This window comes from Astatotilapia calliptera, chromosome 3 (genome assembly GCF_964374335.1).
Source record: "Astatotilapia calliptera chromosome 3, fAstCal68.1, whole genome shotgun sequence".
In the NCBI taxonomy this organism is placed as follows: domain Eukaryota; kingdom Metazoa; phylum Chordata; class Actinopteri; order Cichliformes; family Cichlidae; genus Astatotilapia; species Astatotilapia calliptera.
This window is the reverse complement of record NC_137424.1, coordinates 72,865,529-72,878,898: the sequence shown is the minus strand read 5'-3', so window position 1 is coordinate 72,878,898 and position 13,370 is coordinate 72,865,529. Positions and strand designations below refer to the sequence as shown.

Below are 13,370 nucleotides of genomic sequence, written 5' to 3'. Positions count from 1 at the left end.
AGCAAGCACTTTGGCGACAGTGGGAAGGAAAAACTCCCTTTTAACAGGAAGAAACCTCCGGCAGAACCAGGCTCAGGGAGGGGCGGCCATCTGCTGCGACCGGTTGGGGTGAGAGAAGGAAGACAGGATAAAGACATGCTGTGGAAGAGAGACAGAGGTTAATAACAGATATGATTCAATGCAGAGAGGTCTATTAATACATAGTGAGTGAGAAAGGTGACTGGAAAGGAAAAACTCAATGCATCATGGGAATCCCCCGGCAGCCTACATCTATTGCAGCATAACAAAGGGAGGATTCAGGGTCACCTGGTCCAGCCCTAACTATATGCTTTAGAAAAAAGGAAAGTTTTAAGCCTAATCTTAAAAGTAGAGATAGTGTCTGTCTCCCGAATCCAAACTGGAAGCTGGTTCCACAGAAGAGGGGCCTGAAAACTGAAGGCTCTCCCTCCCATTCTACTTTTAAATACTCTAGGAACAACAAGTAGGCCTGCAGAGCGAGAGCGGAGCGCTCTAATAGGGTGATATGGTACTACAAGGTCATTAAGATAAGATGGGGCCTGATTATTTAAGACCTTGTATGTGAGGAGCAGGATTTTGAATTCAATTCTGGATTTAACAGGAAGCCAATGAAGGGAAGCCAAAACAGGAGAAATATGCTCTCTCTTTCTAGTCCCTGTCAGGACTCTTGCTGCAGCATTTTGGATTAGCTGAAGGCTTTTCAGTGAGTTTTTTGGACATCCTGATAATAATGAATTACAGTAGTCCAGCCTGGAAGTAATAAATGCATGAACTAGTTTTTCAGCGTCACTCTGAGACAGGATATTTCTAATTTTAGAGATGTTGCGCAAATGGAAGAAAGCAGTCTTACATATTTGTTTAATATGTGCGTTGAAGGACATGTCCTGGTCAAAAATGACTCCAAGGTTCCTCACCGCGTTACTGGAGGCCAAGGTAATGCCATCCAGAGTAAGAATCTGATTAGATACCATATTTCTAAGATTTTCAGGGCCGAGTACAATAACCTCAGTTTTATCTGAATTAAGAAGCAGAAAGTTAGCGGCCATCCAGGTCTTTATGTCTTTAAGACATTCCTGCAGTTTAACTAATTGGTGTGTGTTATCTGGCTTCATGGACAGATAGAGCTGGGTGTCATCTGCATAGCAGTGAAAATGTATGCTATGTCTTCTAATGATACTGCCTAAGGGAAGCATGTATAATGTAAACAGAATTGGTCCTAGCACTGAACCCTGTGGAACTCCATAATTAACCTCAGTGTGTGAAGAGGACTCTCCATTTACATGCACAAACTGGAGTCTATTAGATAGATATGATACAAACCACTGCAGCGCAGTACTTGTAATACCTACAGCATGTTCTAATCGCTCTAATAGGATATTATGATCAACAGTATCGAACGCTGCACTGAGGTCTAGCAGGACAAGCACAGAGATGAGTCCACTGTCAGAGGCCATAAGAAGATCATTTGTAACCTTCACTAAAGCTGTTTCTGTGCTGTGCTGAGCTCTGAAACCTGACTGAAACTCTTCAAATAAACCATTCCTCTGCAGATGATCTGTTAGCTGTTTGACAACTACTCTTTCAAGGATTTTTGATATGAAAGGAAGGTTGGAGATTGGCCTATAATTAGCTAAGACTGCTGGGTCTAGAGATGGCTTTTTGAGTAAAGGTTTAACTACAGCCAGCTTGAAGGCCTGTGGTACATAGCCGATTATTAGAGATAGGTTGATCATATTTAAGATCGAAGAATTAATTAATGGCAGGACTTCTTTGAGCAGTTTTGTAGGAATGGGGTCTAAAAGACACGTTGATGGTTTGGAGGAAGTAATTATTGAAGTTAACTCAGAAAGATCAATTGGAGAAAAAGAGTCTAACTTAATATCAATGGTACTAAGAGTAGCTGTAGATAATATTACATCTGTGGGATGATTATTGGTAATTTTTTCTCTAATGATAAAAATTTTATTTGTGAAGAAGTTCATGAAGTCATTACTAGTTAACGTTAAAGGGATGGTTGGCTCAAAAGAGCTCTGACTTTTTGTCAGCCTGGCTACAGCGCTGAAGAGAAACCTAGGGTTGTTCTTATTTTCTTCAATCAGTGATGAATAGTAAGATGTTCTGGCTTTGCGGAGGGCTTTCTTATAAAGCAGCAAACTATTTCTCCAGGCTAAATGATGATCCTCTAGATTTGTGACACGCCATTTCCTCTCCAGATTACGAGTCATCTGCTTTAGGGTACGTGTTTCAGAATTATACCACGGAGTCAGGTACTTCTGATTTGAGGCCTTAGTTTTCACAGGAGCTACAGTATCCAGAGTCGTACGTAGTGAGGAGGTGAAATTATTAACAAGATAATCGACCTCTGTTGGGGTAGCGTTCAGATAGCTGCTTTGCTCTGTGTTGGTACAGGGCATTGGAGATGATAACAGTGGGTGGATTATATTCTTAAACTTAGTTACAGTGCTTTCAGAAAGACATCTACTTTGATAAAGTCTACTCTTCACCGCTGTGTAATCAATTATTGTAAAAGTAAATGTTATCAGGAAATGATCAGACAGGAGAGGGTTTTCAGGAAACACTGTTAAATGTTCAGGTTCGATGCCATATGTTAAAACAAGATCTAGAGTGTGATTAAAGTGGTGGGTGGGTTCTTTTACATTTTGAGAGAAACCAATTGAGTCTAATAACAGATTAAATGCCATGTTGAGGCTGTCATTTTTAGCATCTACATGGATGTTAAAATCACCCACAATAATTATTTTATCTGAGCTCAGAACTAAATCAGATAAAAAGTCTGAGAAATCAGACAGAAACTCTGTGTAAGGCCCAGGTGGACGATAGATGATAACAAGTAAGACTGGTTTCTGAGTTTCACAGCTGGGGTGGACAATGTTAAGCATCAGGCTTTCAAATGAATTAAAAGTCTGTCTTGGTCTTTCATTAATTAATAGGCTGGTGTGAAAAATTGCTGCCACACCGCCCCCTCGGCCTGTGCTTCGAGATTTCTGGTAGTTAGAATGGCTCGGGGGTGTTGATTCATTTAAACTAACATAATCATCCTGCTGCAACCAGGTTTCTGTAAGGCAGAGTAAATCAATTTGTTGATCAATTATTAAGTCATGTACTAACAGAGACTTGGAGGAGAGAGACCTAATATTTAATAATCCACATTTCACTGTTTTACTCTTTGGTTCAGATGTGGATACTGTATTGTTCTTTCTTTGTGATTGTTTATGTTTAAGTTGTTTGTTGCTGGTTTTTAGTTTGTTTTTTGTCTTTTTGGAAGCTGACACAGTCTCTATGGAGATGGGTTTTTGGGGGGGTAGCAGGAGGAGAGAAGCTGCAGAGAAGCGTGTAAGACTGCAACTCTGCTTCCTGGTCCCAACTCTGGATAGTCATATTTTGGGGGGTTTAATAAATTTGTCCATATTTCTAGAAATGAGAGCTGCTCCATCCAAAGTGGGATGGATGCCGTCTCTCCTAACAAGACCAGGTTTCCTCCAGAAGGTTTGCCAATTATCTATGAAGCCCACATCGTTTCTGGGACACCACTCAGACAGCCAGCAATTTAAGGAGAACATGCGGCTAAACATGTCACTCCTGGTCTGATTGGGGAGGGGACCAGAGAAAACTACAGAGTCCGACATTGTTTTGGCAAAGTTGCACACCGATTCAATATTGATTTTAGTGACCTCCGATTGGCGTAACCGGGTGTCATTACTGCCGACGTGAATTATGATTTTACTGAATTTACGTTTACCCTTAGCCAGCAGTTTTAAATTTCCTTCAATGTCGCCTGCTCTGGCCCCTGGAAGACAATTGACTATGGTTGCCGGTGTCTCTAGCTTCACATGTCTGAGAACAGAATCGCCAATTACCAGAGTTTGACCCCCGGCGGGTGTGTCGCCGAGTGGGGAAAAACGGTTAGACACATGAACGGGTTGGTGGTGTACCTGGGGCTTCTGTTTAGGACTATGCTTCCTCCTCACCGTGACCCAGCCGCCCTGATTCCCCAGCTGCTTGGGACCTGCCGGGGAACAGCTAGCGGGGCCTACGCTATTTTCGGCTGCACCAGCTACAGGGGCCTGGCTAGCTGCGGGTGAATGAAGGGTGCGAAGCCGAGTCTCCAATTCAGTAATCCTGGCCTCCAGCGCTGCAAATATGCTACATTTGTTACAGATATCATTACTGCTAAAGGAGGCCGAGGAGTAACTAAACATCTGACACAATGAGCAAGAAAGTGCAGGAGGGACAGGTGAAGTAGCCATGGTGCTAATGAGTCGGCTACGAGCTAAGCTAGGCTAGCGAGACAGTACAGAGACAGTGAGTGAATACTTTGGCTATAAATTAGGTAGTGAGTACACAGAAAGTGTGCTTCGGAGGAAGCACGTGAAGATTATACTATGAAAGAAGAATGTATTTAAAAGTTGTTAATTAAATCGCTAAGCAAATAAGCTACTCAGAAACACCACTGTGTTTGAGCAGGAACAGGAAGTGATACTCTACCACAGAGCGAGCGAACACCAAGTGATAGCGCCACCAAGAGTCAGCCGATCCAGAGCCATAACTCTCCTTCAATAATGGAAAACTCAGAAGGACAGTCCTCAGACGCTCTACATACTGCACATGAGAGGGATACCTGCAAATTTTGAATGATGAACTTAAATTCTGATGTACATACTGTATTTTAAATTAATCAAATCTTAATTATATATAGACTTACATTGTCTCATTACTCAAGTGGTCAAACAGTGCTTGAATAAGCATGTTTTTGAGTCTGTTCTTGGTGGGTGACTTTAGTGCTGCATCTTTATTGGTCAACGCAGTGATCACAGCTGGAGGAAACTGCACTTTGCAGTTAAACATAAGTTGGAGTGCTGACACAGTATGCTTTTCTTTGTGTTGCCTTCCACTGCAAGAAGAAGTAAGAAGTATGTTTAGAGTTTGTTACAAGACATGAATATGCGTGTCCTTGTGTCCTGCATCTGGAATATCCGCATATTTAAAACGTACAATAACAGCTGCTGAACTACAGAAACAGAATCATAACAGAGAGTAAGAGTGGCTGTGACATTTCAATTTGAAAGTAAATGAGTGTGTGATGCACATCAACGCTGGAGAAACAGAACAGGGCTTGCGTCAACCCCTTGCCCCCCACCCTCCAACACCATAAACCTAGGGGAGGGGAAACACTGGATTGTATGAATGTACAATTCAGTGAATCAACCAGTCAACTTAAGACTCACTCTTTCAGCTTCTCTACAGCAGACAAAAATTTCACTTGGTCTTTCACTTTTGGAAAAAGACGCTCACTCATTCTTTCAGTCATCTGCAGAAGTGTCGATCCATCGATTTCATTGTCTGTGGCACAGAAAAACAATAAGACACGATCAAAACAGAAATGAGCATGTCGAAGATAAAGAATAAAAATATAATAAAACATTACTAAAAAAAACAGCTATGAGTTCATTAGTGACTATAGATGATGACAGACCTGTGGAATAGCCAAAAAGTGGTTAAAATCATTTTAACAGTGGTTGACAACTAACTAAAAAGTCATGGTTTAGGATGTATCTTATCTGACTTTGGTATGGACTGCCTTAAAAGGTCGGTGGATCAGTGTAATGAAGTCTTGACCATCACATCTGTATGCGTCCAAAGCATGAAAGTCTACCTCATCCCCAGGCTTGAATATCAACAGATCATCAGTCTCTCTGATGTGGTATGATTGAAGGTGTCTTATAAACTCCAGTGTTGTGAAAAGTCTTCCAACAAGAAACCAGTTGGCCCTGATATACACAATCAGGACTATTTTCACAAACAGTGGAATTTGCTCTGCATGCACAAGTTCCAAAATGAAGAAATCTCCAACTGCATATTTTACAGAGTTTAAAATGATGCATTTACTTGTCCAGAGTTTCTCATCCACAGTAACGGCTGTCTCCAAGTTTTGCAAACAAATCTGCAAGTTCACTGGAAGTTCTTGAAGTGATAAGTTATTAACGGCTGCTTGTGTATGATCGCTCCTGATGATCCGTTCAGGCTGCTACTCCCAGCATTGACGAAGCTGATTCCTCTTTGCCAAAGTCTGACAAATATTAATATAGTTATTGGTGATTCTTGCTACTGTCTTGAAATATTGATGTCTGGCTTCAAACCTCATGCACCAATGAGAGCGGAGTGACCCATAATCAAGGATGAGCCGAGGATAATGTAGCAGAAAATGCAGCTTGGGTGTAAACACACCAGGAAACAGATTCTTGAAATCTGTCAAAAAGTAAGTGATCAGTTCATGTAGATTACTAATCCAGTCAGTGCTGATGGTTGGACCAAGAATAATCTCTCCTATTTCTCGAACCAAAAGATAAAGCTGCCAAAACTTGTTACCCTTTTCAATCCTGGAGCCTATGAGGAAAGGCAGAGTCCTAAATAATGTCCATTTCTCAACAGCAGTTCCAGAGATATTTCCATCCAGTGCTACCTTCTCAGATATTAGAGCAGGTTTGGAGGTGCAGTCATTCTGTCCAAAACTAAAAGTCCTTATGCTGTCATTCACCTCTTGGATAGTAACGGTTTTGTCCTTGTGCAAGGCTTTTAAAACAGACTTCAAAACAAGAGGAATGACCCCCTCAAGAAAATCATGCATTACATCAGGTGGGAATGCATTTGTGGTATCAAAATATGACAGCTTGTTGAAGGCACATGGGCCAGTTACACCATACACTGACCTACAGTGGGGGTCATCTTCAACACATTGCAGATGGTATGCATGAACAGTCTTTGTTCTAAGAACACAATCTCCCTCACTAATGATCCTAGACAGGTCCTTGTAATGACACATACAAAACCTGCATATTCTACCATTACTGAATGAGCAGCTAAAACCTGCAAGTGTGTGAGAGGTTAGATTGTCTGCAGATATTGTGGCCAGACCACCTTTGATGCAGTACTGTCTGTCTTCAAATTTTAATCGTAATCCACGTTCTTGCAAAACCTGTAGGTCACAAATTAATGGTTCTAATATTTTCTCAAATCCATATGTTTTCACCAATCTATGTTTGACAAGTATCAACAGATGAATATGTCTTAAAACAGATCTGTCGTTTGGTGGAATATTTCCCAAAGTAAAATAAAATGCAGACACTTTATGTAGACGTTTCTTTGATCCTAATGGATTAGCAACTTCAAATTCATCACTGTACAACTGAATTCTCAAATGTGGGTTGTCTGTGTTAAAAAAAATCACTTTCTTTGTAAATTTTCCCATCACTAAAATCTGTTAAGGTTTCAGGAGCACGGGACTCTGGCCTAAAAAATTGTCTTAAAATGTTAGGATCATTACATATTAATTCTAAGACTTTTAGAAGTGGAATATACTGAAAAGTGTCCTGTTTCCCAGTAAAAGGATCTATCCCCAGGATACATTCAACAGGTTCAATCAAGTTTAATTTCTCAACACAGTATCTGTCTAGTTGATATGTGTTGCTGACTGCAGTGAAGCAATGTTCTACCAAACTATTGTCATCAATATAATGAAAACTTGATATATCAAAATTAAGAGTCTGCAAACATTTAGAAAATATCTCCCTATAGTTTTCAATAAAATACTTGAAAATTGACTCTACTTCACTAATAACAAATGTTTGAACTTTTCTATTTACAATACTTTTCTCTTGGAGATTCAAGGAAAACAATGCCAGTTGTTTTCTCACAGTCTCCGTAAAGTTCTCTACAAGTTCACTCAGAGTTCGTTCAGATGATTGGGGAAATTCAACAGTTTCCTGGATGACAGGGTCACAGTCTGGGGCAGACTCTAATCCTTGTTTCTGATATTTATGTTTCTTCCTTATGTGATTTTTCAAAGATTTCACAGACAAAAACTTTCTGGGACAGTCTTCTAGTCCGCAGACAATGAAGAATCCACATTCACTTTCATGGTATATCAGTTGATGTTTCAGCAGTTTTTCATATGTTGGTTTTCTTGTGGAGCACCGTGGACACTGATATAGCACATCCATAGAAATGCTCACCTACAAAGACCTGTTGATAATCTGCCAATTCATTTTCCCCAAGCCAAAGAGATACTTCTCCAACAGTCCACTGCTGAGCCATGATCTATTAAAACAAAACAAAATGCCATTACATTGTTTTATTCTGTGACATCAAAAACTTATTTATTTATTTTTTGTTCATTCATTTTCCAAGCCGCTTTATCATCATAAGGATCGGAGGAGTGCTGGAGCCTATCCCAGCTGTTTTTTTTAGGCGGGGTAGACCCTGGACAGGTTGCCAGTCCATGGCAGGGTCGTCATTCAGATATGTATGTTTGGATTGTGGGTGGAAACCCACACAGAAACAGGGAGAACATGCAAACTCCACACAAAAAGGCACCATGTTGACCCCGGGAATTGAACAGAGTCTTTCTAGCTGTGAGGCAGCAGCGCTAACCACTGTACCACCGTTTATTCTAACTTTTAAGCCTTCTTCAGATAAATATTGAATATTTTATGCTTTGGATTATCTGGTCTTGTTAGTATAATGACCTCTTTTTTTGCCTAATATATGATGTTCAATAAATGAAATGTACATAATTTTTTTTTAACTATAATAAAAACGGACATTATCTTGGTAACATCAAATGACTGGAGCATAATTTGTCATATATATATATATGTATATATATATACACATTTATATTAGGGGTGCAACGATATTCGTATCGATATTGAACCGTTCGATACAGTGCTTTCGGTTCGGTACGCATATGTATCGAACAATACAACATTTGTAATTCATTTGATCAACTTTCCTTCTGACGATGCTGTCTGTGTTGAGCGCTCAGTGAATCGGCGTTCGACTACTCCGCCTAGGCTGCACTGTCGAGCGCAGATCCACTGAGCGCTCAACACAGACAGCATCGTCAGAAGGAAGAGCGCTGGGAAAGCTAGCGAGACAGAAGTTAAGCTCTCCTTGTAACATGGACCTCCCCCACCTTCATTCAGATGTGGTGTTTGGAATTATTTTGGTTTTCATGTGACGTATGACCCTGAAGGTAAGCGAGTCATGGACTAAAGTAAAACAGTATGTTGGATGTGCCATGCAATGCTCAATTACATGGGTGGGAACTAGTGTGTTAGCGCAGTTAGCTCGTTAACGTGTTGGCCGTCTAGCCCCATGCACGGGGCGATCGGCGGTAGCTCGTTAATGGAGATTTGCCGTGTTGTGGCATTAAGGTCATTTCAACGAGATTAACCTGAAAGCACTAGTGGGAACACAACGAATATGACTGCACATTTACGCCGACATCATCCTAGTGCAAAGACAAAAACAACAAGCATGCTACTAACTTTAGCCGAGTCATTTAGACAGCTGTTAGCACATGATTCTCCTTATGCTGCTGAGAATATAGCCCAGAAGAAGCGGATAGTATAGCTTTTATTTTGGAAAGAGACATTTCTCTGTAATAAACTCTCTTCCCCAAAGATGAGTGATTCCTCAATCAGATACAGGGCTCGCAATATCGCTAGCCCGACGTCCTGGGGCTAGCGATTTTTTCAGATGGGCTACCCTGCCCGTCGGGCTATTGTAGGAAGGAAAAATATATGTCAATGCTTTTGCATTCTTTCAGAAATGTAGCTGGGTAATTATGTCATTGGCATCGGTGAGCCACTGTCAATATGTGACATATTGAAATCGCGTTTGAATTTGCGCTTGTTTTTTTGCTTTCACTTTATAATCGTGCAACTGTGTATAGAGAGTGACAGCACTGATCTGTGAGTGATGATAATTTGTGCACCAATTCCTCTGACATCGTCTTATTAATCGTTAGCTTACTATCCAAACATGACAAGTGAAATCTCCCGCAGCAAGCTTAAACATGTGAGAGGTTGATCGCGCAGAGAATCGCTGAGCTTATGTGAGTGCGTGTGTAAAAGCAGCATGATATATATTTTAGTTCTGCTGAGCCAATTAAGACAGGTCAGGGTGAAGAAGTGACAGCCAAAGAAAAGCTTACCACAAAACGGAGAAGTTATGACAAATCAGACTATAAGGCAAAAAGAAAGTGCAGCTTTATGGTTTCATGGACAAAATAATTTCTGTGGCTGCAATATGACGAGCTAAATAACCAGGGCTGCACATAAGTGGTCCGCAGGTGCGCATTCGCTGTCAAAATAAAAAACGCGCACAAGGGTTAGGGTTAAATTTAAAAACTGTACTTTTGAGTTAAAATATATATTTATACTTTTAATAAATGACAAATTAAAAAGGCATGAACATTTTTTTGTATCGAAAAAATATCGAACCGTGACACCAAAGTATTGATTGATTGATTGATTGAATCTTTATTTTGAACATGTTGAAAAAGTATAAAAAAAAAATAGAATTAAAAGAGACAAATGAACAAAGCAAACAAAAGGAAAACGAGCAACCACAACTCCAAATAACGTCCATGTTCAAAAAGGAGCAGGAAGAAGCATAAGCTTATTTAATCCCACCCCTTTTCCACTATCTAGTATCAATAGACTACAGAAATACCTCCTTGTAATTACATTATATGTTATGTGTAATTTTTTTTTTAATATATACACATATATGTTTCTATCTATCCATACCTACGTATATACACACATACGCACATATACACATTTTCAATAACCCCATTAACACCTGAAGGATACACAACCTACAATTTTATATATATTATATATATATATATATATATATATACATATATATATACATATACATATACATATATATACACATATATATACACATATATATACACATATATATACATATACATATATATACATATATATACATATATATACATATACATATACATATATATATATATACATATACATATATATATATATACATATATATATATATACATATACATATATATACATATACATATACATATATATATACATATACATATATATATATATATATATATATACATATACATATACATATACATATATATATATATATATATATATATATATATATACACATATATATACACACATATACACATACATATATACCCATACCAACAAACCCGTGCATGCGCACACCCATGAAAATATTAGACAAGAACACCCTATCAAATCTCTACCTTTTCCCTGTACCCTGTAAAAACCATATCCTTAAACCGCTTTTTAAACTGCGCCATGCTTGGACATTGCTTCATATCTTTACTTAGTCTGTTCCACAGCTTCACTCCACACACAGAGATGCAAAAACTTTTTAATGTTGTACGGATACGAGGATGTTTTAAATTTAATTCCCCCCTCAAATTGTATCCCCGTTCCCTTTTAGAAAACATTTTTAGAATATTGTCAGGAAGCAGGTTATTTATTGCTTTATATATAATTTGTGCTGTGAGAAAATGAACCAGATCTGTGAATTTTAGAATTTTTGATTTTAAGAATAGTGGATTTGTATGATCTCTGTAACCAGTTTTATGGATTATCCTTATGGCCCTTTTTTGTAATATAAAGATTGATGATAGCGAACATTTGTAAGTATTGCCCCAAACCTCTGCACAGTAATTCAAATACGGTGCAATCAGGGAACAATAGAGAATGTGGAGTGATTTGTGGTCCAGAATGTGTTTTACTTTACTCAAGATTGAGACACTTCTTGAAATTTTGTTATGTATATGATTTATATGAGACTTCCAGTTTAATTTATCATCTATAATCACACCAAGAAACTTATGTTCAAGTACTCTTTCAATTTCCACACCATCTACATGAATCTGCACTTGTGCATTTCTAAGGGAATTCCCAAATAAGATAATTTTAGTTTTACTTAGATTTAGCGATAGTTTGTTCCTGTTAAACCATTTTTTAATTTTGCACATTTCTGAAGTAATTGTATCCAGCAGCTCCTTTAGATTCCCCCCAGAACAGAAAATATTTGTGTCATCTGCAAATAATACTAATTTTAATATATCAGATGCCTTACAAATATCATTTATATAAATAATAAATAATTTTGGACCCAGTACAGAGCCTTGTGGAACACCACAAGCAATGTCCAAGCATGATGAGGAATGGACACCCAGCTTCACAAATTGTTTCCGGTCACTTAAATAATTTTTCACCCATTGCAGTACAACCCCCCTAATCCCATACCGTTCCAGTTTATTAATTAATATGTCATGATTGATTGTGTCGAATGCTTTCTTGAGATCCAGAAATACTCCAGCTGCATACTGTTTCTGATCTATAGCATTCGTAATCTCCTCAATTGATTCGATTAATGCCAGAGATGTTGATCTTTTTGATCTGAATCCATATTGACTGTCAGAGAGTAATTTATATTTATCTAAGAATTTGTCTAATCGTTTATTAAACAGGTTTTCTAGGATTTTGGAGAATTGTGGTAGTAAAGAAACAGGCCTGTAATTTGTGAAGTGGCGTCTATCCCCGGTTTTATACAGCGGCACAACTTTAGCTATTTTCATTTTGTTTGGCACTTTTCCCGTCTGAAATGATAAGTTGCAAATATATGTTAGAGGTCCTACAATTCCTTCAATCACCTTCTTGACGATTTTCATGTCAATATCATTACAATCAGTGGATGTTTTATATTTACACATGTGTACAATGTCAATTATTTCTTTTTCCTCCACTGATGTGAAGAACATTGAGTTAGGGTTCCTATCAATCAGGTTTTCACTACATTCTACTGATGGCAGTGACTCAGGAATTTGTTCTGCCAGTTTTGGTCCAATATTTACAAAATAATGATTAAAGCTGTTGACCTTATCAGCAGTGTTTTCCATAATATTGCCATTATCGATAAAGTATTGTGGATAACTTTGTTGTCCAGAATTATTTTTAATGATACCGTTTAAAACATCCCATATTCCTTTCATATTATGTTTATTGTTGTTCAATATTTTACGATAATACTCCTTTCTACATACACGTATAATATTGGTCAACTTATTTTTGTATTTTTTATATTTATTTTCAGCTTCTTTTGTTCTTTGTTTTAGGTATTCCCTATAGAGTGTATTTTTCTTTTTACATGCATTTTGTAAACCCTTAGTGAGCCATGGTCTATCTGAATATTTGTGCTTTCTGTTGTATTTTATTGTTGGACAGTTTTTATCGTACAACTCCATGAATATTCTTAAAAATATTCCATATGCAATATCAATATCAGCTTCTTTGTACACCTTGTCCCGTCTGTATCTCAGTTGTTCTTCATGCTGATTTTTCTTATAATTAGTGTCATAAACTGCAAAAACTGGTAGGTGATCACTGATGTCATTAATTAATATTCCGCTCACAATGTTGTTTTCCATATTGTTAGTGAAA

General features: G+C 38.2%; 1 protein-coding gene across 5 annotated transcripts in view; it reads right to left on the bottom strand.

The window, feature by feature from the left end:
* The window catches only part of LOC113010700 (uncharacterized), a 52,036-nt gene that overhangs the window by 3,357 nt on the left and 35,309 nt on the right, over window positions 1-13,370 (bottom strand). For 3 of the 5 annotated variants that reach the window (XM_080299121.1, XM_080299120.1, XM_080299122.1), the window contains exons 2-5: window positions 8,049-8,133; window positions 5,265-5,379; window positions 4,742-4,930; window positions 4,525-4,657 (exon numbers count right to left, since the gene is read on the bottom strand). In XM_080299121.1, coding sequence (XP_080155247.1) covers window positions 4,525-4,657; window positions 4,742-4,930; window positions 5,265-5,379; window positions 8,049-8,130 — 519 coding nt within the window. In that variant the 5' untranslated portion in view covers window positions 8,131-8,133. Of the gene's footprint in view, window positions 1-4,524; window positions 4,658-4,741; window positions 4,931-5,264; window positions 5,380-5,602; window positions 8,002-8,048; window positions 8,134-13,370 lie in introns of those variants that run through there. The other 2 variants (XM_080299123.1, XR_013906520.1) reach the window with 2 other exon arrangements.